General features: G+C 38.5%; 1 protein-coding gene across 4 annotated transcripts in view; it reads left to right on the top strand.

Moving 5' to 3' along the window:
* LOC148356493 (suppressor of hairless protein homolog) overlaps positions 1-21,085 on the top strand; it is a 58,655-nt gene that overhangs the window by 29,781 nt on the left and 7,789 nt on the right. For 2 of the 4 annotated variants that reach the window (XM_088346662.1, XM_088346660.1), the window contains 5 exons: positions 13,073-13,111; positions 17,319-17,417; positions 17,492-17,587; positions 20,078-20,243; positions 20,349-20,523. In XM_088346662.1, coding sequence (XP_088202788.1) covers positions 13,073-13,111; positions 17,319-17,417; positions 17,492-17,587; positions 20,078-20,243; positions 20,349-20,523 — 575 coding nt within the window. Of the gene's footprint in view, positions 1-13,072; positions 13,112-17,298; positions 17,418-17,491; positions 17,588-20,077; positions 20,244-20,348; positions 20,524-21,085 lie in introns of all 4 variants that reach the window. The other 2 variants (XM_088346663.1, XM_088346661.1) reach the window with 2 other exon arrangements.

Raw genomic sequence — 21,085 nt, 5'->3', positions numbered from 1 at the left:
TTACAAACCCAGAGTATTTGCGGTTGTAGGTGATACGCGCTCTATTGGCTTTTTCATTATCTGAAATGGAAAATTTAAAAAATACAGGAATATTAGGTTTTAAGCATTTAATGCAGTTTAAGGAAAAAATGTTGGAACTTTAGTATTTGTCTCAAGTCATCTTTCCGTTGGGGTTGAGTATTCTTTGGCAGTACTAGTCTTGCTATTTTTTTCATCTTTATTCTACTGGTAACGACTTAAGGTGTCCACTGCCCGAAGATTGCTGAGATGGGGTCTAGCACCCCTGCCACCCTAGTGAGCATATGTGGTGTAGAAAATGGAAGGATGAATAATTATGACTACTCACAATATTTAGAATTTTACATAATAATTTAACTATATATAAATAATGTAACCTTGGATTAATTATTCCAACCAGATGACCGGCATCCACTCAATGCTGTCCAGTGTCCTGTTGACACAGTAACTCAATAGTAGCCAAATGGCGCAATTGATGTTTAAATGTTCTCTGTAACAGAGAACTCGCTGTGGTGAGTCACACCAACATTCTTGGTGGGGGTCGCTGCCGCTCAGGGAAACCCGTAGATAATTTTAATGTACAGTGTATTTGGTTCAACTGAATCACATTGCATTTGGTTCTAAGTTACCTAATAGGTAATAACTTGTGTAATTAGTTTCCTTTAATCCCTGTGTAGTTGTAACCTACAATTAATTTTGCAACTAAGCCGTTGGGTAAACCATTCTGATCATTTGACTACATATGACGAACCCCCCACGCCAACCATTTCTCGCAGACACACACTCTTTCTCCTCCACCGTAAAGCGAGGCAGGAGCACAACAGGGACTTCTCAAATGTCAGGAAAATAGTCAAGAAAAACAGCAGCAAGAAAGTCATGTTTAATTTCCAGGAAAGGTGCACTGTTATCGCTGAATGTTTTGCTGCATTGTGCCGTTGTTTAACTAAGGCTGCTGCGCTGTTTAACAGAAAAATCCGCCTGGTGGCATTCCTGTGGCTGTTGACGTCAGGTTTCTGGCCTTTGCTCACAGTCACAATGAAGTAACGGCCGTGGCTGACATGATAAGGGGGCACTCCATTAATTGTGGTTAAAAGAACAATGCATTTTGCTTGTAATGAGTTGTTCAGTTTGTTCTCGTCGACACACTAGTTTCCCCTGGCCACAGTTTGATAACGAATAGGCATTTTAAAAATGGTTCATTTTCATTTGGTTTTATTTTACTGTGTAAAAGAAGGGAAATCATGCGACAAAAAGTTAAATTTGTGATATGACTTGATCAACAACCATCACGACAGTTTCTACATAAGTAACAAAAGTTAACATTTGTATTCTATTTAACAGTATGGTTTCATAATACACATATACCAGGGGTTCCCTAAGAACACCTGAGTAGACTTGCAGACAGGTTCAAAAAATACATCATCAGTGATGTGTCAATGGGATTTTTTAGGAAATTGTATTTCTAACTGGGATGATGGTTTAATGGTTGACGAAGCCTATTTCAACTTCTTGTAAAAATCACAAGCTGGTTATAAAATAATAACGACATAGTAACAACTTGGCGAGTTATCTTCGAAATGCCTATCAAACTGGTAGCCCTTCATTCTGATGGTAACCAAAAGTTGCTCTCAGCTTCCAAAAGGTTGATGACCCCTGGTATATATTGTGATGATAGCAATTTTTTTATTCCACTTATATAAATAATTTATATTTTGTCTCCATCCATTGACAACTCGGACGGCACATTTCTGAAGAAGATAAATTCCGCAATCCTGAAAAAGATAGAAGTTTATCCAAACAATGGAAAGCTACTTTTACACACGTGGCCGTCTTAAGAGTTGCAAAATGCTGTAGCAAAACATCAATTGCCGGAAACGTTTTATGAAGGCTATATTATTAATCGCCAGCAATCTTAATTATTACTTGTTTTAAGAGAAAAATATTTCATGTAGGGCTTTTTGGTGTACTGGTAATCAAAAGGTACTGATTTTGGACTGAGTGTTGCATCAAAGGTTCAGTGGTGATGTGCTTCATGCTGTACAGCATATCGAGGAAAAAAATAACTGAATACTATGTAATTAAATCTAAGGAGTTTTGCAGATGTTGCTCGCAATGTATAGTCGGAAGATGCAGCAAAGGCTAGTCGCTTGGTATGAGAGGTTCTGTTAGATGTGATCGAATATGCCAGATTGATACTTGTGCTTTACTCATTTGAGTATTTAACTAAACTCATCTAGTCAAGTCATGTTTTTTTATAGCCCTTAATCATAAGGAGTTTCAAGGGCACCACAGATGATTGCAAACCACACTATCATTACGCCATCTCCTGATCTAAAACTTACATTAGGGCAAGGAAAAACTCCAAAACCTCAACATGAGGAAAATAAAGAAACCTTCAGAAGGGACCGCACATGAGGTAATCCCTCTTTCAGGATGACCAGGCTGCAATGGATGTTTCAATAACAAATAATACACAGATATTGTCAACATAAAATATCGGTCGTTCATAAGCTATAGAAAAGAAGTGTGTTTTAAGTCTAGAAATGTTTCATTCTGATTGGACTAGAACGTAACTTGTGCAGGCTTTACATTTGAAATGACAGAGAACAGCAGGGATGGGCAAACTTTTTGAGCCAAGGGCCACATTGGGTTAAACATTTGTCCAAATGGCTGGTCCTGGAGGCTTATCCAATTATTCACATTTATGAGTAAATATACACGCAGATATCAACATGTTATTTTTATTTTTTGTATTACTGGTAATGTAATGGACTTGACTTGTTTTTAGATGGATTGGTTTAATCAAATTGTTTTTGAAACGCTCAAAATTAAAGCAAAATAATACATTTGGTCACAGTTTAAGCGCTTAGTTTTATATTTAGTTTTGCAGTATTTTTGTAGTTGTAGTTTTTGTAGTATTTCTATTATATTTTGTAGTATAACTGTAGATCTATTTTTGATGCATTTCTGTAGCAGCATTCTTATAGTATAACTAGTAGTAGTATATTTTTGTTTTCAGAGTGATATGTTGGGCCCCTGTTTTTAAACAGCAATTTTTTTTTATTTAGTTTTGTAGTACTGTAATTTTTTTGTATTTATGTCAGGCATGTCAAACATGTGGCCCACAGACAAGATCCAGCTTGTTGGAAGATTTAATCCAAACCGCCATACATTTTGAGTCTCTTGCTCATTTCTATCAAAAACTATGATTCTTCAAATATATACATACCAAATGCTGTTTCTGGTCGCTAGAGGGCAGTGTAGAGTTTGTATAGCGTGGCAAATTGTTTCAGGTGTAAAACTGCATTCACTTAACTGTTAACACATTCAATGCCAAAGATGTAAATATTTTTTTTCCCGTTGTTTGTTAAAAGACTATCCCAGATTATTATATGTAAGGTAGGTTACTATTGTAGGCTGAATGATGAAGCATGATGCTGAAAAACAAAGCCAAACATTTGGAGTTAAAAATTTTTGACTGACCCGGCCCGCCTCAGAACAGAAAGTCTGGTTCTGGGCCCACAGCCAAACTGAGTCCAACATCACTGATTTATGTAGTAATTTTGTAGAAGTGTCTTTTAAAAAAAGAACAGTGGTCTCAAAGAAATTATTCCAGCCTCTGCTCCGTTTTCTACACAGCTGCACATCCCTTCATAAACATATTTATGTTTTGTGATTGTTCCGTTTGGTGGTGTGAAACTTTGCAGATTTGATACATGTAATTTTGTCTTGTGATGTTGCAAAAAAAGGTTAGTTTGCATTTTAATGTATTTCTATTTTTTTCTAGTTAATTGCTTATGTTTGGTTTATGTGTGACCAGATCATTTTTACTAGCATTCCTCCCTTGTTTTTAAATGAGAGGACTGTTGCCCATGATCTAGTAGAATCTCTTTTTGGAGCCAATTTACGAGCGCAATGGTGTTGTTGCGGTCGATTTTCTCCCTCAGTGAGGTGTCTCCCCCGGTTGCGCTCTGGTTCCAGCAATGAGTCATCAGCTCAGCCGCGAGTGAGAAGCGGGAAAAGTGTGGTTCATTCAGGGTTCAAGGCCCTCTGTGCTTCATCCCCCCACTGGTCTTTCTTGACAGCGCCTCCCGCCTCCTAAACACGTGACCCATCTCAAATCTCGGTGTCCGACCGCTTTTTGCGGTCAAATTTTTTCCCCATAAACGAACGAGAGTGTTTGCTTTTGATTTTTCTTCTGCAGGTTTGGAATGTCATAGGTGGTCTGAGCTAAGAATGCTGCATAACAGGTTGTAACATTGTTTAAGCGTCTGAGGATTTTTCAAAGACCCTGGAGCAAAAACAACTTTACCCTTGCTATATGCAGGGTTCATACAAGTGCTTGAAAACCTTGAAAATGCTTGAATATTAATGTGTTTTCAAAGTTAGAAAAGTGGTTGAATTTTTGGTCAAGTGCTTGTAAATGCTTGAAATTGTTGCCATGTTTCTTGGCAGTCTGTCCCAATAGACCACACACAGGGTTGGGTAGGGTTACTTTAACTGGATTACTTTCAATTACTTTTGGATTACTCCAATACCAAATATACTAATAAAAGACAAAAGAAACTAAATATGAATTAAATTATGACTCACAACACCTGGTAAGCTTTCTCTCGTGGCTTTGATCTGCGGCAAAACTAACATAAAATGAAAATAAATCCAAACAGCTTGCCGACATCATTTTTGCCGTTGCATGTATTCCGTTACTCCCCAAGCCTGCACAAAATTTAGTAATTTTATCCAAAAGTAATTGAAAGTAATCCTAAAGTAACCCTACCCAACCCTGACCACACATTAAATGAAGAAAAAATAAATCAAGTCTGCCTAAAAATGACGTCGACACGCCTGCCCTGGTGGCTTTGGATAGCCATTGCATTTCTCCTTCTGTCGTGGCTTCAGGCAGCTGGTATTTGTTTGTATGGCGGTGTCTTGCGATGCATCGTTGCCCCTTACGTGTTACGCCAAACAGGACAGGTGAAGTGTTTGAATTTATATATGAAAAGGGTGTACCTTAACCTTTTGTGGCATCATAGAAATCCGAGCTGAGTCAACCAAAATGTATTTATGTGAATGTAAAATGTAATTGTTGTTGTTTTCTTTCATTGATTGAAAAGTGCTTACGTTTTGGGTGATGTGCTTTATAAATACTTAATATTATTTCCATAATTGACCACAAGTCTGCTTAAAAATGACGCAGACACTGTTCGCTGTCGGTTTCGCTTTGCCATTGCATTTATTCCCTTGTGATTAACGGCTGCTGGCATTAGTTTGTATGGCATTGTCCTAAAAAGCCTCATCGAGGATGGGCGCATGCTGCTTCTAAACAGAGCTCCATGAAATGTGTATTACTGCAAATATTATGTTTCAATTATGGACATTTATTATTGGCCATGCAAAAAAATCAAGGTATTGTTTCCCATTGGTAAATTATATTGGGAAAAACTTCCGCATTTAAAAATGTTGGCTATATAATTCAATTAACCCAACACCTACAGTATATGGTAAGGGATTTTTCTGCAAAATATTTACACATGTATTGTTCAGATCCACAAATATATTCTCAATTCACTCAAGATTTTGAAACCATATGTATTGATAAATGCATATGCAAGACTAAAAACCATCATATAAATCACAGATATGTTTATGCATCTCCAAAATATATGATTCATACAGAATTTCCTATTTTAATGGTTTTTAATTAATGATTGAACTGTTTATTGTATGCCACAGCAGTCAAACGTTGATTAGCAAGTTTCGGCACCTCCCACTTGAACAAGACTGCCTATGTGGTATGAGCAGAGTCATAAGTTATAGAAGTTGAGTTATGTTGAGTAAACTACACAGTTAATGGGTTAAGACACAAAGACAATGTTAATTAAAATAGTTACAAATGTAACACGCCTCATGCATTCCATCAGCTTTGCTTATTTCACTTTGGAGAAATTGTGAATGGAGATGTTAAGCAAGACAGTACCATATGATTTATGTTTTGTCTGTTCAAATTCACACCATAGTTTTTTTCCCAAATATGTGCGACAGATTTTGTTTTTATTAGGTCTTGGCACATGAATGAATGACTGTATTGTCAATTCAATTTAGTACAATGAAATTGGAGGGCCTTTCCTTTAAGTGCAATTAAAACAAATCGGAAAGATAAAAATGTGTAAAAGGATGAAAATGTAAAATACACATATTTGAAGATAGTTAGATATATAAATGCATGATATGTTAACACTGAAGTATACATTTATGTATTTTTCCATTGTGAAATTCTCTCTTTTTTTTTTTAATTGCATTAGCGTGCACTTGACCGACACAAATAAACGGTAAATTTCGCGCAGACTCGCTGTCACAAAAAAAATCAATACAAAGATGAGCAGCAAACATTTTGGTATGGGACTCTCAAGACACATAGTAAAAGGAAAAATACACAAGTAGCATACTTGAAATTCCTTTAAAATTCAGATACATTTTGATCGATCAAACTTCCTGTATCTTCTGGACTACAAAGCGCAAACTCCAGACCGATCGAAATTTTTAAAATCGTGCCTTATATTCTGTGAAAAAAAACGGTGGATAAAATTGGAAATACATAGTTAGAATCAAGTACTTTAAGAAACTTATATAGTGGTCTTTTGTTCTTGCTTTTGACAATAGTTCTAAGAATTTCGTTTATGGTAACGTGTATCTGTATAGTTGGCAAGATAATTTTTAATTTTTTTGTACAGTACTTCGTTTGAGTTTTCAGTTTTACGCGACCATCAAAGTGTAATTAATGATCGTGGCTATCGCCCGAATAAACAGTGGCTAAAAAAAAAGTCTGGTTATTGGGTTTGTCGTTCACTAGCTGTCTAGCCAGCAAAAAAGGGTATACTTCAGAGTGATGGAACTAAAAAATCTTAGTAGTGAAACCAGAATGTAGTTATGTTAATTTGTGTTCTATGAAATAATTATTGTAATTTAAATCTATTTATTATTATTATTAATATTATTATTTATATATATATATATATATTGCAACCTAGGTTCTTTCTGAAATTTTGATTCCATGTGCCTTCTAGTCCAATGCTCCCTTATGTATGAAGATATTTCACAAAATACCATTTTGGGGGGTGCGCCTTATAGTGCGAATAATACAGTAATACAATTTATACTTGACTGGCAGTGTACATTTTTTACATTTAAATTACATACCTAAAATTTAAATACACATTAAATTTCATTAAATACCTTTTGAAGTTGAGTGTGTCTTGGTATTTTGTAAAGCTTTTTCTAAAGGTTATTTTGTGATTGTTGTAATTTGGTACAACATCAGCTGAGGTCATAATTATGAGCACAATTTGTGACTGTGTGTTTAATTCATCCAATTGCTTTTCCTCAAAACTTTTTCTATCCAAAACTAGGGTCAGTGCAGCACCCGTTGGAAATTTTGACTTAATTTTGAATTATTCTTAGCATATTTTGGCCCATGTTGCTCTTCATGTGTCCGGTTAGTGCTACATTGACCTTGTGCAGGGTAATAAATGGTTGTGCAAAATCTGTCCGAAGACCATATGGAGCGTGTGGTCAAGAGGGAGTTTGATTGAAAGAAGGAAAATGAGGGGGAGGGAGAAGTGGGAGGCCTATCTTGGGCTTTTCTGCCTCTGTCATTAAGGTCTCCCATGTCAAAGCCAGATGGAGCTGGTGCCTTATGTGCAAGTATAAGTGCAGACTGTGACCCACCCAACTCCGCAACAAACGCACCCACACAGACACACACCCCAACAGCCGACTCCCTGCCCTTGGTTTGAGCTGGCAAGCAGGGCATTTCGGGCCAGTTTTGAGACCTCGGCCATCTGTACTCAGTTAGCCAGAAGGGTCAGACAGGTCATCAGCAGTTGTTGAATGTGCTCAGAGAAGCGCGTCTGCTCGTGCAACATTTAACCCCCCATTTGGACCCTCATCAGGGGTTGTCGTCATCTGATATTATCATCTCCTTCCCTGCTGCTGTCATTTTCCCCCCCAGCTTTCCGTACTTAGTTATTGGATCCCCATTTTCTTATTTTAGGAACTAGTTTTGGCTTAATTTTTCTATTTGGGAGCCTTTGACGTGGACCTTGCAGTGTTAATGTAAGGTCACTTTTTTAAAATGCTAAAATTATTTTCTGATTTAAAGGCAGCGGTGGGTCATCTCAGGTGTCCTTAAGATATTTTTTTATGTGTTAACAGTTCCAAAATGAGTTCAAAGAGCACCTATGTTTTATTTTACACTGCGGCTATCTGATTAATGTTATTTTTTTCAGAGTTGTTCGCGGCAAAACACAACTTTTTTTTCTCATTCATTAACTGTTACAGGCTTTCTTCTTTTTATTTGTAATGAATTTTCTAGTGTAGTTAACCCCTAAACGGGAGGTCAGACTGTTGCCAACAAAGTTGTGTCTTCACGATGTCACCAGTCACTGAAATATGCCATGCAACTTATCATTGGAAACCTTAAACTCTTAGGATTCAAGTTATGATTACCATTTGAAAATATTCTCATCACAAATATTTACTCCAAAACACACAATAATGCCACCAGATCCACCAAGAATCAGTGCTGCATCTCTTGACAATCGTCGTAATCCATCTGTTTGGATCCATAATGCCCCTTTAAAAATAAACACGCATCAGAAATTTCCAATATAGCCGTTAGCCTCTGACTTCTTGATTGACACCACTCTTGGCCAATTGCAAGCTTTATTTCACGGTACTTAGCCTGTGAATTCCCATTGAGGGCCTATGTAGAAAAAAAAACGTCACGACCAATTCGGCTTTAAAAATCTTTATCCAATAGTGACCGATTCAAATGTAAATTGCAGGGATGTGATTTTTCCGCTAATTCGCGGAATTCCGCTTTTTTTATCTCCAAAAATAAAATTTTAAAATTCCCGATTTTTTAATCGGTAAAAAAAACGGTTTCGTCTCCGTAACTGAAATGAAACGTACTTGCGACTGGTTGAAGTCTCCGTGTTGACCAATTAACGCGCTTGTTATAAAGGCGTAGGAGTATGCCATTGTTCATTTCTCACACGTTTTTGCCGAGTGTTTAAAGAAAGATGTCCGAGATCGAACGCAAAGATGCTCCGCGAGTTAAAGAAATTGCTAAGATCGTAAAAAACAAGTTTCTATCGGACTGGTTAGAGAAGGAATTATCTACAAATGTTGGCGACCCCGACGTGATCCAATGTAGCGAGCAGAGACGGGAGTCGTAGGCGGAGTTAAAAACAAAGGTGCCAACGAAAGCTGCTTTAATGACATTTAAACTGGCAATAACAAAACAAACACGAGAGAACCGGCCGAATTAAGAGTCCCCCTAGGAACTCGCTAACTAAACAACGGTTCCGTGGGTGAATTATGTACAACCCACTACAGTACTTTCATTTATAGATAACATCTTCTGCTATAACAAAGACATTTGTGGTATGTTCTAATATGAGTTACTTTTCATTTGGTCATGATACAATTATTTGTTCATGAAATTTGAACTCTTCAAAATGATTTATGTGTTAACTTAGTAATCACATGAGTTGGATATGATGATATTCTCAGTGATAGTTTTTAAAAGCAAAGGCAGTCCAATGTTTTTTAATGTGACTGATTTTGAGTTGACTTAAACTGTAATTTTATATGGGTTAGTTCAAAATACATTGAAAATTTATGCTATTGTTTTGTCTATTTCTTTGTCATCTGAGTGCATTGAAAGTACTTAAAAACAAGGAAATCCCATGAGCTCCGGGGGGCTTCGCCCCACGTGTCCCCCCACCAAGGCACTGCCCTGGACCTAGCTGGGTTCCCGCGGCCCCCAGACCCCCGCCTAATTTTCAGATAATTTCACTTTGGTCAAATCACATCCCTGAAATTGACACATTGGTTAGCCTACAAAATTCCCAATGTAATTTTGTATTGAAATTGGAGCTAAAAATAAACGTGTGCAAATGCAACACAGGATCCATTTTTTTTTACACTTGATTATGGCTGCAAGGCTGCTATTGGGAAATGTGGAGCACATTGTAAAGCGCTTTGGGAAGTCATTGACTTGAAAAGCGCTGTATAAATGCAGATCATTTCATTTGATTTCATTTCATTATTATGACCAAATGTGCAGAATCGGTGATTGACTTCTGGAAAAAGAAATCAAACATTTACAATAGTTTCACAATGTCTAAAAATTGGCCAAAGCAAAATATCAAAATCCGAAATCTTTAGGCATGTTAATTGGTTGTCTCCAAATGGCCACTTTTGGAAACGCCTGCACCTACAATTAGAAAAATGTAAATACTATGTTCGGTTTTTCAGATTGTGATCAAATTCAACAAGGTACTAGGTAAGGATTCAAGATAATATTGTCTCACCTGTTTTCCAACTAAAATGCCCACGCTATACACTCATCTGCAGACAAAAAAAATAAAAATTATATGGTGAGAATGAAAACATATTTCTGAGTGGTTACTCAATGTTATTAGCACTTGCAATGATCATTTCCGTGTGTTACCTTTCACAAAAGACAAACCGTCCGAATTCTCTAACGGTTCCAAACAAAAAAAACCTGTGGGACAATAATGACGTCACTCTCCAGCACTCCCCCTACACCCATTCCTCCTTTCTAATGTGTTCTTTTCTGAACACCTTTGCTAAAGGTAAGATAGAAGCAGATCTTGTGCGGTGGAAAATACAGCATATGGACTCTTTGAACTTGGTTGGGCGTTTTTAACACATGCTTAGTAGAGAAAATATTTAATATTTAGGACACTTCAAATGACGCACCGCATCTTGAAGTAATGTTAGTGCTGCATTTTCATTTTACTCTATTTTTTCTCATAAAATGAGAACAACTTGGGCAAAATTGTCCAGTATAGATTTTGTCAGATCATTTTTCTCATTTTAATTCTTCCAACCTTCAATTTAAAGGAATTCTTTAAATAATTAAAAATATTTTCCCCTGTCCTGATCATTATTTTTTTAAACCTCTGGGATTCTCGTTGAACCGAATTATTGCCCTAACTTGGCTGCCCTTTCTATTGTTTTCCCTCCTTTGTAAGTAAAGAATTAGCATTGGCTGATTTCATTTTAGGATGGCCGCTATCAGTCTGCATAAAGCCCAGATCATAACTGTCCTGTTAAAAAGTTTCTTAAACGGACTCGAGTCTCCTGTGATGAATACCACAAAGAAGACAAATTGATTTTCCCTGCTGGACAATAAAGTGGCTCCTCTGTGTGCTGGAATATCACTTAACGGTTTTAAGGCGAGTGATAATAAAAGCCCTTTTTCTTTAGGGCTTGTTTTAAACTTTGGTACCACCAGGAACAGTTGTAGGCAGCTACATTGAAGCATCTGGTAGATGTGGAGGGATGGTGCATTTTAGGGAGTTAAGGCCAGAACATTTCGTGATTTGCAAAGTAATAGAATCTTAAAATTAAACTGAAGTTGTGCAGGCTGGCAGTTCCAGTAACGGTAAGCTTTTAAACCAACTAGAGCCGGTTGATGGAATGCTGGCTAACTCCAACGTGGTAAATTCTGTCATCCAACCAATAAAGACACTGAGGGTATTACAGACACATTAAACCTTTCACCCTCGGTTTGGGCTCATATTCTGAACTGGACATGATGCATCTAACATTTGTATTTATGTTTGATTAGATTGTGCATGTTCAGTCCATCTTTGGGTTTCAATAACTCCTCCATTGTAGTATTGTCTTTGACTGCATCTTTTATTATAGCACAAATACAGATACTGTTGTGTATGGGATGAATACAAACTTCAACAAAACTGCCAAACCTGCTTTCCAGACAAAATCACATTTTATTTCACTGTGCTGTTTGATGATTTGATCAAATGCTAGAAATGTGGCTCATATCAATATAAATATACCATTTTAAATTTGTCTCCCGCTATTAATCAAAAGTGTTGAGGCTCATTTCGACCATATTTGTTCTCAATGATGCTTACAAAACAAGGTGCGAGCAAAGTTTTCACAAAAATGACAATACCAACATACAGTGGTACCTCGGTCCTCAACCATTATGCGTTCCTGGTTTTTGGTTGAGTATCGAAACAAAATTTCCCATCGGAAACAATTGTAAGTATTTGAATTCGTTCCACCCAGAAAGAAATACCTAAAATATTAAGAACATGTATCTAAACAACATTAAAGACCATGAATGTGTATATAAAATAAAATCCATATTAAGGACTATTTAGCCAAAACGAGGTCTGTTTGTGCAACACCTTGACTGTAAACTGGAGTCAAAATTGTGTCCTATATCTACTGGACCGAACCCGTAAAACAGTCGTTGTCTCAGCTTCACATGTTCCAAAAATTGACTCTACATATAACGTCACATTATATAATTGCGCAAGTTCTGTTTTATCTCTGAGTCATATATACTTATCAAAAAAGCCATATGGCTCACGACCCCTGATATATAGTAATGGGCAGCAAGGTTCTTTCTTTTTGAGTTGCCTGTACGAATACTTAACGTTAGAAAACTTCCATGGCTACTCTGTGTCTGGAACACATATGCCTTCCCCACCGTATCCCATTCCTTTATCCAGCTTCTCTGGAATCCATTAGCTTGTAAAGACATCTGCGCTTCCCTGTGGGAACCTTATCGATCGCCCTCATTTTTACAAAGGATTCAGACCAATCTTGGATTTACCGTATTATCCCTCTTCCTAGTCTCATTCTCTCTACCAAGTTTATAACCTTTGGGGCAGGGATTTCTTTTTTCATGGCATTTGCTTCCAATGATCACATGTATACATTTATGTCTACTTAATTGCTAGGTTGACAATGTTGCTTGTGAGTCATTCTTTTGAGCAGAGAGTTGCCATTCATAATTACAACAGTATTGTCAAATCGTCATTAGTAAATGTAATGTGATTTTTGTCATGCATGTACAATAAATTTTCTAGGATATCTTGACGAATTTGGTTGAACCCTACCATTATATTGCAAGTTTTTGTCAAATGTTTGTTTTTATGTTTTCTAATAGCAGCCAACCGTTGTGTTTTGTGTCTTTTCACTTCAGGAAGTTCAGCGAGCGCCCTCAGCCACAACGCCTCACCAGGTTAGATATGTTCTCCAGTCTGTTTTATACTGTTCTACGTTTTACATTTTTTGTTTTAACTTCATATGAATTGTTTGTGTGTGTGAGTTTACACAAGTGAGTTAGAAAAGTATAAGGTGTTTGTCAAGTTTTGCGTGTGTGCAGGAGAGAAACGGTAAAACGTATGTGTGTGCATGCAAACGAGCAGTGCAAATGTCGTGCATTGTGTTTCCAGGCATGACAGGGCTTCCCCTAAGAAGCCCTCAAAAGACCTGTGGTTTGGCTGCCTGATCTGTTGCCTGACTGAGAATCAGACTGAAAGCCTGAAATGCATTATATCCGGGATCTTGGATACTAATCTTATCTAGATGTGTGTTTCAGCTTGTAGTGTGAACCGTTACAGCCTTCCTCATTTAAAGTCAAAAAGAAAAGTCTTCTCTGAAACTCTTGAAATGTTTATACGATGTGTAGTTAGTTGGATTTCGTCAGTAAAAAAGGCCTGCCCGATATCGGTAATACTGTATCCAAGGGACTGCTATCAAGGAAAGCTTAATTTTGGAAAAGAGACATTGCGGCGTCACAACAATGCAGTCATTAAGGTCAAAGTCAAAATTTTGTTTGTGGATCCAATTGAGATAACGAGTCACTGCATGCGCAGCCGACATTTTTCTCGTCTGTACTAATAACTCAAAATTGCTACGGACAGATTTCATGAAGCAGATCATTCTCAGTTGTTACTCACCACATTAATTAAGTGGTTCAGTTCATGTTTGTTAACCTTCGTGTTTGCAACAGACACACCGACTCTTATGGTGGGCCTTAAATTGGGATGATAAAAAAATATAATAATTGCATTCAGTGGCACCTCTTTATACAAGCACACAAGAGAGATTTGATACACAAGTTTTTTTAAACTGAAAAATTGGCGGCATTAGCTCAGGAGGTAGAGCGCTCGTCTTGGGATCAAGAGATCGCAGGTTCGATTCCCGGCTCCTCCGTGTTATATGTCGAAGTGTCCTTGGGCAAGACACTGAATCCCTAATGCCGCCAACAAGCAGGTCGGCGCCTTGCATGGCCGCTATTGGTGAGTGAGTATGTGTGTGAATGGGTAAGTGTGAAGCACATTGTAAAGCTCCTTGGGAGGTCTTCATTGACTTGAAAAGCGCTATATAAATGCAAACCATTTACTCACTTTATGAAAGGAGATCCACTTCACAAGCAGTCCCAGAGGCTACCACTTGAGGCCGATGGTGACCCGCCATCAGGCATCTAAACCAGCTTTGTTTTTCGCATCTCTTGAACTGCATATTATAGCATCTCCTTTTCACTACTTTTTGTGACCTTAGCCATAAGTTCTGGAAAGTGAAGCTGTTAGGATTCTGTGAAAAAAATAGCGTTGCAAGCACAGCTTAAAATACAGAAGAAAGTGATGAATTATAACTGGAAACAAAATATGCTGCAAAATGTGTGCTCATAAGTTACAGTAGCATTAATAAGTGTACAATAAGTGCTAACGTATCATCAAGAGTCGTGTCCCCCCACCCCCTGCTCCTTCACCATGCAAAGGCTTCATTACAATGACTCCCTTATTATCAACTCACATTAATTTCATTAATACCATCTTGGCTATCTTATTACTGTGTTTCTCTGTTTATTTACTATTTGAATGTGTTATAGTAGCCTAGATGGTAAGGCGCCCGCTTTGAGACTGGGAGGTCGGTGGTTCGCGCCTCGGCCGACTCATACCTAAGACTTAAAAAATGGTCGGCGGCGCCCTCTGTTGGCTCCGGCTGCATCGGCTCGCTACAACGGGTCAGGTGTAATCGACATTTCGTTCTGTGTACATTGTTACACAGAATGACAATACAAGGAAATTATTATTATTATTATTATTATTATTATTATAGTGATCAGGAAGATGTGTTTTGCTATATAAGCTACAAACATGATCCTGGCTGTCCCAAATATCTGAAATCTTTGAGTTTGAAAGGTTTCTTGACATCATGAACGCTACCCAATATTTTCAAGAACGGGCAGGAATGAAGGCAATGTTAGCACTCATACCTTTGTTAGTTAAAGCTAGTTAACAATATTCACACATTTCCTCAGAAACTGTAAAATGTCTACCTTGCTATCCGGCTGTAAATCTCTCAGTCCAGTTTCGAACGAGATCATCTTTAATCCCCCTCAGTCAAACCCCTCCATACAAACCTCCCTCCCACAGACACACGCAACGCGATGGGGCCTCTTGGTTACCATAACAAAGACTCGTCTAACCCGAGCGTGAAGGCGGCGTGGTGTTGTGAGACATTAGTGGGAAGCGTGAGCGTCTCAGGTGTCACTGACATCTGTGCCTGAGCAAGAGGCGCGTTCTATGCCCTCTATGCACGCGGCAACTACCCACAACCCCTTCCCAAGCGTTCGTCAACGGTTACGTTCAATGCACCCCCAGTTCCATTTCCATCCTCAAATGAACCCAGTTAGAGGGAGATAATTAAGCTTTTTTGGAAGCGTGGGGGGGGGCTGCAAAGGCGTTAAAGGGGGTCAACCTGAGGTTACAACGGGTTCCCTAATTTGAATACTAGTACCCATCACACCACCTTCAGCCTAACCGTACGATCTAAAAACATTCTTTAAATCTCAAAAGGTTCTCCTAAATTCTTTAACGTGCATAATGTAAGGAATTGAATGGTACATGTTTTTTGCATAAAGTCTATACAGAAATCCCTCTATTTTCGTGGTTAATACGGAACAGAACCACCAACGAAAAGTGAAAATCTGCCAAGTAGTGTCGCACTTTTGGGGGTTGGGGGATTGTCATTTGATCGGACTTACAGATGCGAGAGATAAAGAGAACAAATCAAAACAAAACCCGGTACGTAAATTAAATTAGTCGATGGTGTTTTTGGAGGGGGGCCGGGGTGTATCAAATTCCTGCTGACTGAAAGAGGGAGCCAGAGAGCGAGAGAAATGCATCGCTTCGGCGGCACAACGAAGGCGTGAGACACAAATTTCTTTCAGCGAGCTGCAGAAAACGCAGAGCAGGTGTCCAGTTACAATACAGTAGGAAAGACGCTATGGCAATGAATTGGCATTGGAGATCCCAAGTCAAGGGTTGCTGGCCGATCAGTGTGAATCTACCCACTACCCCACCTCTCGCGGAGTCGAGCGAGCAAGCAGACACAGCGTAATTTCCCAAGAGCGGTGCCGTGTCTGTTTCGGAAGCATTTGTTGTTGTTGTTATTATTTATTTTAGATTTTTGATTGAATGGTCAATCGGCATGAGTCTTGGCTGGCCAAAATCTCTGCTTGAAGTATCCGTGGGTTTTTCTGTCTTTTTATTTTATTTAAATATTTTTTTCCCGATCTTTATTTTTTAGTTAATATTTTTCCTGCTTTAAGTGAACCAGCATTAACTAAAACACAAAGTAGTACTGTGTCTCTGTATATTTAATAGGTATATCCAAATTATTTTCTGGGATCATGCATATTGAAGACAGCATTGTCTTGTCTTGGTCATATAGAGCTGGGATGTCTTCATAGGAAACAGCAGCCCAGCATACATATTATGAAACCTAGCATCTATATTGTTTTATGTTTTATGCCAATTATTGGAAGAGGTTATTAGCGTTTTAAGCAAAGTTTTTTCTAGTTTCTTCAAAGAATGCCCAGAAGTTGAATCGGATGAAGTTAATGGCATAATAAAGGGCAAGTGGCCAAAAAAGGGCTAACTGGCAAATAAAAATGCACAACGAACCGGCAACGTGGGGCTTACCGGGACCGACAATAAAACCCGATGTCTGCATCGGCGAAAAACGCAAGGCTATCGGACCCAAAAAAACTTTTGCGACCAAAAAAATGCGGCAACCTCTACGGCAAAAAAAAAAGCGCAGAACCAGTCAGGAATAAACAAATGAAGGAACAAGGCAATTCCAGCATTAACGCATGGCTAGCTGGCCAAACAACACAGTGGGCAGCGAACGAGCGCCAACCGGGAGCAAACAAAAAAAGAAAGCACTCGGCACACCTAACGCCAACCGGGAGCTAGCCAGGGAAAATTATACCTACCGCAACACATGCGGCAAAGAACAAATGAAAAGCCACAATCTCCTACCTTAAAGCAGAATTGAGCGGTATGCAGTCGTTGTTCCCTACAATAGCTCTGTTTCAGATTTTGCCTCACATTAATATAATTCACCATTTTGAAGTTTTTGTGTTAACATGTAAGATGGGTCAACTTTGAGACTATATTTCTCGAGTCCCCTGGCACGTTGACTATTCCGCTACATATTAATATGGAGAGGAACACTACACTTTTCTGTGCCAGGTAAAAAAAGAAAAAAATATGTTTGGGAATAGCTTTGAATATGTCCCTAAATCTTCCTTTTTCTGTCATTCCAGAGAAGCCATGAGGAATTACTTAAAGGAGCGAGGAGACCAAACTGTCATGATTCTACATGCCAAGGTTGCACAGAAATCCTACGGCAACGAGAAAAGGTGAACTGTCGCGCTCAGCCAATTTGCACTGATCTAGTGTTTGGTGCAGCCAGCTTTCTTTGGTCCAATTATAGTTATGTTAATTAACTGCCCTGATTCCATGTTCAAGTTCAGATGTTCAACTTCTGGATTGTAATTTTGACCATTGATACATTTAGGGTTGGATAATTATTGAATACGTTTTTGTTTTATTAACATACATAGGAATGATTATAAGATTTGAAAGCTTCACTTGTTTATGAAAAAGTGGTTTTGCTTCCCCTCACCAACTGTGAGTGACCGCCCTCTGGTGGAGCAATACGGTGTAGACCAAGTAGTTTAAACTTGTTTTCCTTTACCATCAACTCAAAGCTTAGCGTTTTATATTGTCAAAAACACAAGACCAACCTTGTTTTCTTGAACTTCTTGTTAACTTTAACGCCTAGGAACAACAGGATATGATTTCATATTATCCTTTTGTCTCTATAATGGTTGCAGACAATCTACCTCATCTTGGTGTGTGTGGCCATATTTGTTTTTGTCAATATGAGTGCTTTCATGAAAGACGGGAAGAAAGGCAGTACATTATCTTCAGACTCATGAGCGAGTAGCACGCCACCGGATACATTTAAAATTGATAGCAGCACAGGCAAGATGATGATAATTGCGTTATGCTTGGATATCATAGAGGAGAAGGTTGAGTGCCACATTGCAGGGTGTGTCAACTTGTCTACAAGTTGAAAGCAGTATTGAATTTAGAGGCACTGCGCTATAACCCAAACATATACACATGGAGTTAAAAGAATGGTATTTTAGCTTGTATTATATTTTGAAATAATGTTTTAAGGAGTGCAGGCTGTGTGTTTTAAGTGTAGTTTTATTTTCCCATGGTCATAGTTACATGAATACTCAAGCAAAGGAAAAGTATGTATATTCAAGGCAGGAAATTGTTGTTCCCCCCCTTCGCCCGGAATCACATTAAGCTAATTAAACCATGCCCCAGTTCATTTGCCGCTAAACCTGTCATCAATTTGATCCATACGTCAACAAAACGTTATTGTAGGTGGGTAATTTCTTTGTCAACGACGCAATGGCGAGCAAACTTGACAACACAATTGCAAAAACTTTGTTATTTAGTAAGTAAGTTATTTCTTTGTGTATTACTTTGGTTGCTACCACCTACATTGCATGTAGGGATGTGACATTGTTTTTGTTTCGCACAAAGGCTACTCCTGCATCCCTGTTTTGTGATCAGGTGCGGATTGACTACAGTCACTCTACCTATAAAATCCCAATTTGGGCAGCAAGCGTGGTTGGGTACGGTACAATGGCCCAAGGTGTGGGTGCGCCCTTACAATTAAACTTATTGCAATATTATTTAGAAAGCAACCATTGCCGCATGCAAAGGGATCTTTGTGAATCAGTCAAGATGGTCACATATTTCATCCATGGATTACTGCAGTGGTGTCCAAACTTTTCAGAAAGCGGGCCAGATTTGGTAAGCTGAAAATGTGTGCAGGCCGACTATTTATCCTGGTAGTCTTTGCCCGTCTTTAATAAATCCATCCTCCATAAAAGGTTAGCATTTTTTTGCGATCAGCGTCGCAACCCCGTAGCTCGCTTTTACAGAATTTCCTTTTGCACAGCAGGGTCTCGTGAAAAAGCGCTGTTGTGCTGTTAAAACCGCTTCCAGTGGCTTCACCTTTTCACATTGTTCATTTCCAGTTAGCTTTTTCTAGTCCGTATATTTTGTCTGGCTGTGCCCCTTGATATTACATTGTTTGAAAACAGCCACAGTCACTCTGCCAATTAGGCAGACGCAGTTGTTTTGGATTTCGGGGGAAAAAAATTTCCACTTCTACTGGAAGTGGCGACCCTCACAGTCAACTTCCCTTTTTTTAATTTATAGTCACCCTGTCGGAAATGGGGTGGGCTAAAATTCTCACAGAAAGCCAAGGGCGAGGCAGCCAAAGGGTTACTGCCATTATCTGGTGGCTTATTTTTTTTTTTTGTCCAAATTGATTTCATACTGCGGCTAACATTACTGGCAGGCCACATTTTATTAATTTTATGACAGGGACAGCGGGCCTGTAAAATTTAACATCACGGGCCGTAATTGGCCATCCGGGCTGGAATTTGCTTGGAATGTTTGGGAAACTTTGCCGAAAGTCAGTATTGTGATTGCACTTGAATATGTGATTATTTTCTCAAAGTAATTTTAATTAACGGAAGCAATTTAAAAAAACACAAAATAAGATTAAACATTTCATACATAGATATTTTGGTTTTCTTGCAACTCCAAAATAATCCTCTTCAACATGAGCAGCATAAAAAGAGAATCTGATAATCAAAATAATGCAACCAAATCCCTGGCACTATGTCTTAATGTTTCCTTGTGCCGTAAAACAATAATATTTAAATTTCTGAAAGCATTTCAAATGTTGCACATTGTTCAGCCTCAATATTTACTTTCAAATAAGTTTATGCTTAACTAGTGAATGATCTTTTCAGGTTCTTCTGCCCTCCCCCATGTGTTTACTTAATGGGCAGCGGCTGGAAAAAAAAGAAGGAGCAGATGGAGCGTGACGGTTGCTCCGAGCAGGAGTCACAGCCCTGTGCCTTTATTGGCATTGGCAACAGCGACCAGGAAATGCAGCCGCTCAATCTAGAGGGAAAGGTATGATCGACATCCACATCATTAAAATTGATCAACTCGCAAGTCAAGATGTTTCCATGTTTTAGTCATGATTTATGTTCCTCGTTCCTCATGTTCTTTCCCCAGAACTTTTGCACAGCCAAAACTTTGTACATATCAGACTCCGACAAGAGAAAGCACTTCATGTTGTCAGTCAAGTTGTTCTACAGCAACAGCACCGATATCGGTGTCTTCCTCAGCAAGAGGATCAAAGTCATCTCCAAGCCCTCCAAAAAGAAACAGTCCCTAAAAAATGCAGACTGTAAGTAATGCATTAGTTCTCCGACTATTTTTTCCATCATTCTCACTGTTGGCACAGCTGATGTTGAAATGAGGCTAATGAATTGACTCCAAACATGGCAAACCTGTGGTAAAGGATCACTAGTTATTTTTCAGATGGACTTGTGCCTTAGATCTTTTGTAGATTTCTTTTATGTAGTCTAATAATGTGTGGGTGTGTACTTTTTTGCAGTGGTCGGCAACCAAAAGGCCTTGGGTCGTTTGGTCCCGGGCGACAGTGGTAAACTATATCCGAACAATGGTTGACAAGTCGACAAATAACATCAACCACAATATTTTAACATAGGATGCAACAGGATTTAAACCCGAAACATGGCAGGGAAAGCGTCGTTGACAGCATAGGAAAAGGCGTCCAATTTGTCTCATCATCACACTATTTTTTTACTCTCTGCACCACGTTGTATTACCTTTTTTTCTTTGTTGTGTAATATGGTGTAGTTATGGAACATTATGGGAATGAGTTTAGCCAAAACAATGTTGTACAACTATTTACCAATCACTTGCAGCCTTTGAGATAAAAGATA

Source organism: Urocampus carinirostris, chromosome 11, assembly GCF_059441175.1.
Source record: "Urocampus carinirostris isolate Australia breed hairy pipefish chromosome 11, RoL_Ucar_1.0, whole genome shotgun sequence".
In the NCBI taxonomy this organism is placed as follows: domain Eukaryota; kingdom Metazoa; phylum Chordata; class Actinopteri; order Syngnathiformes; family Syngnathidae; genus Urocampus; species Urocampus carinirostris.
This window is presented reverse-complemented; position numbering and strand designations above follow the sequence as displayed.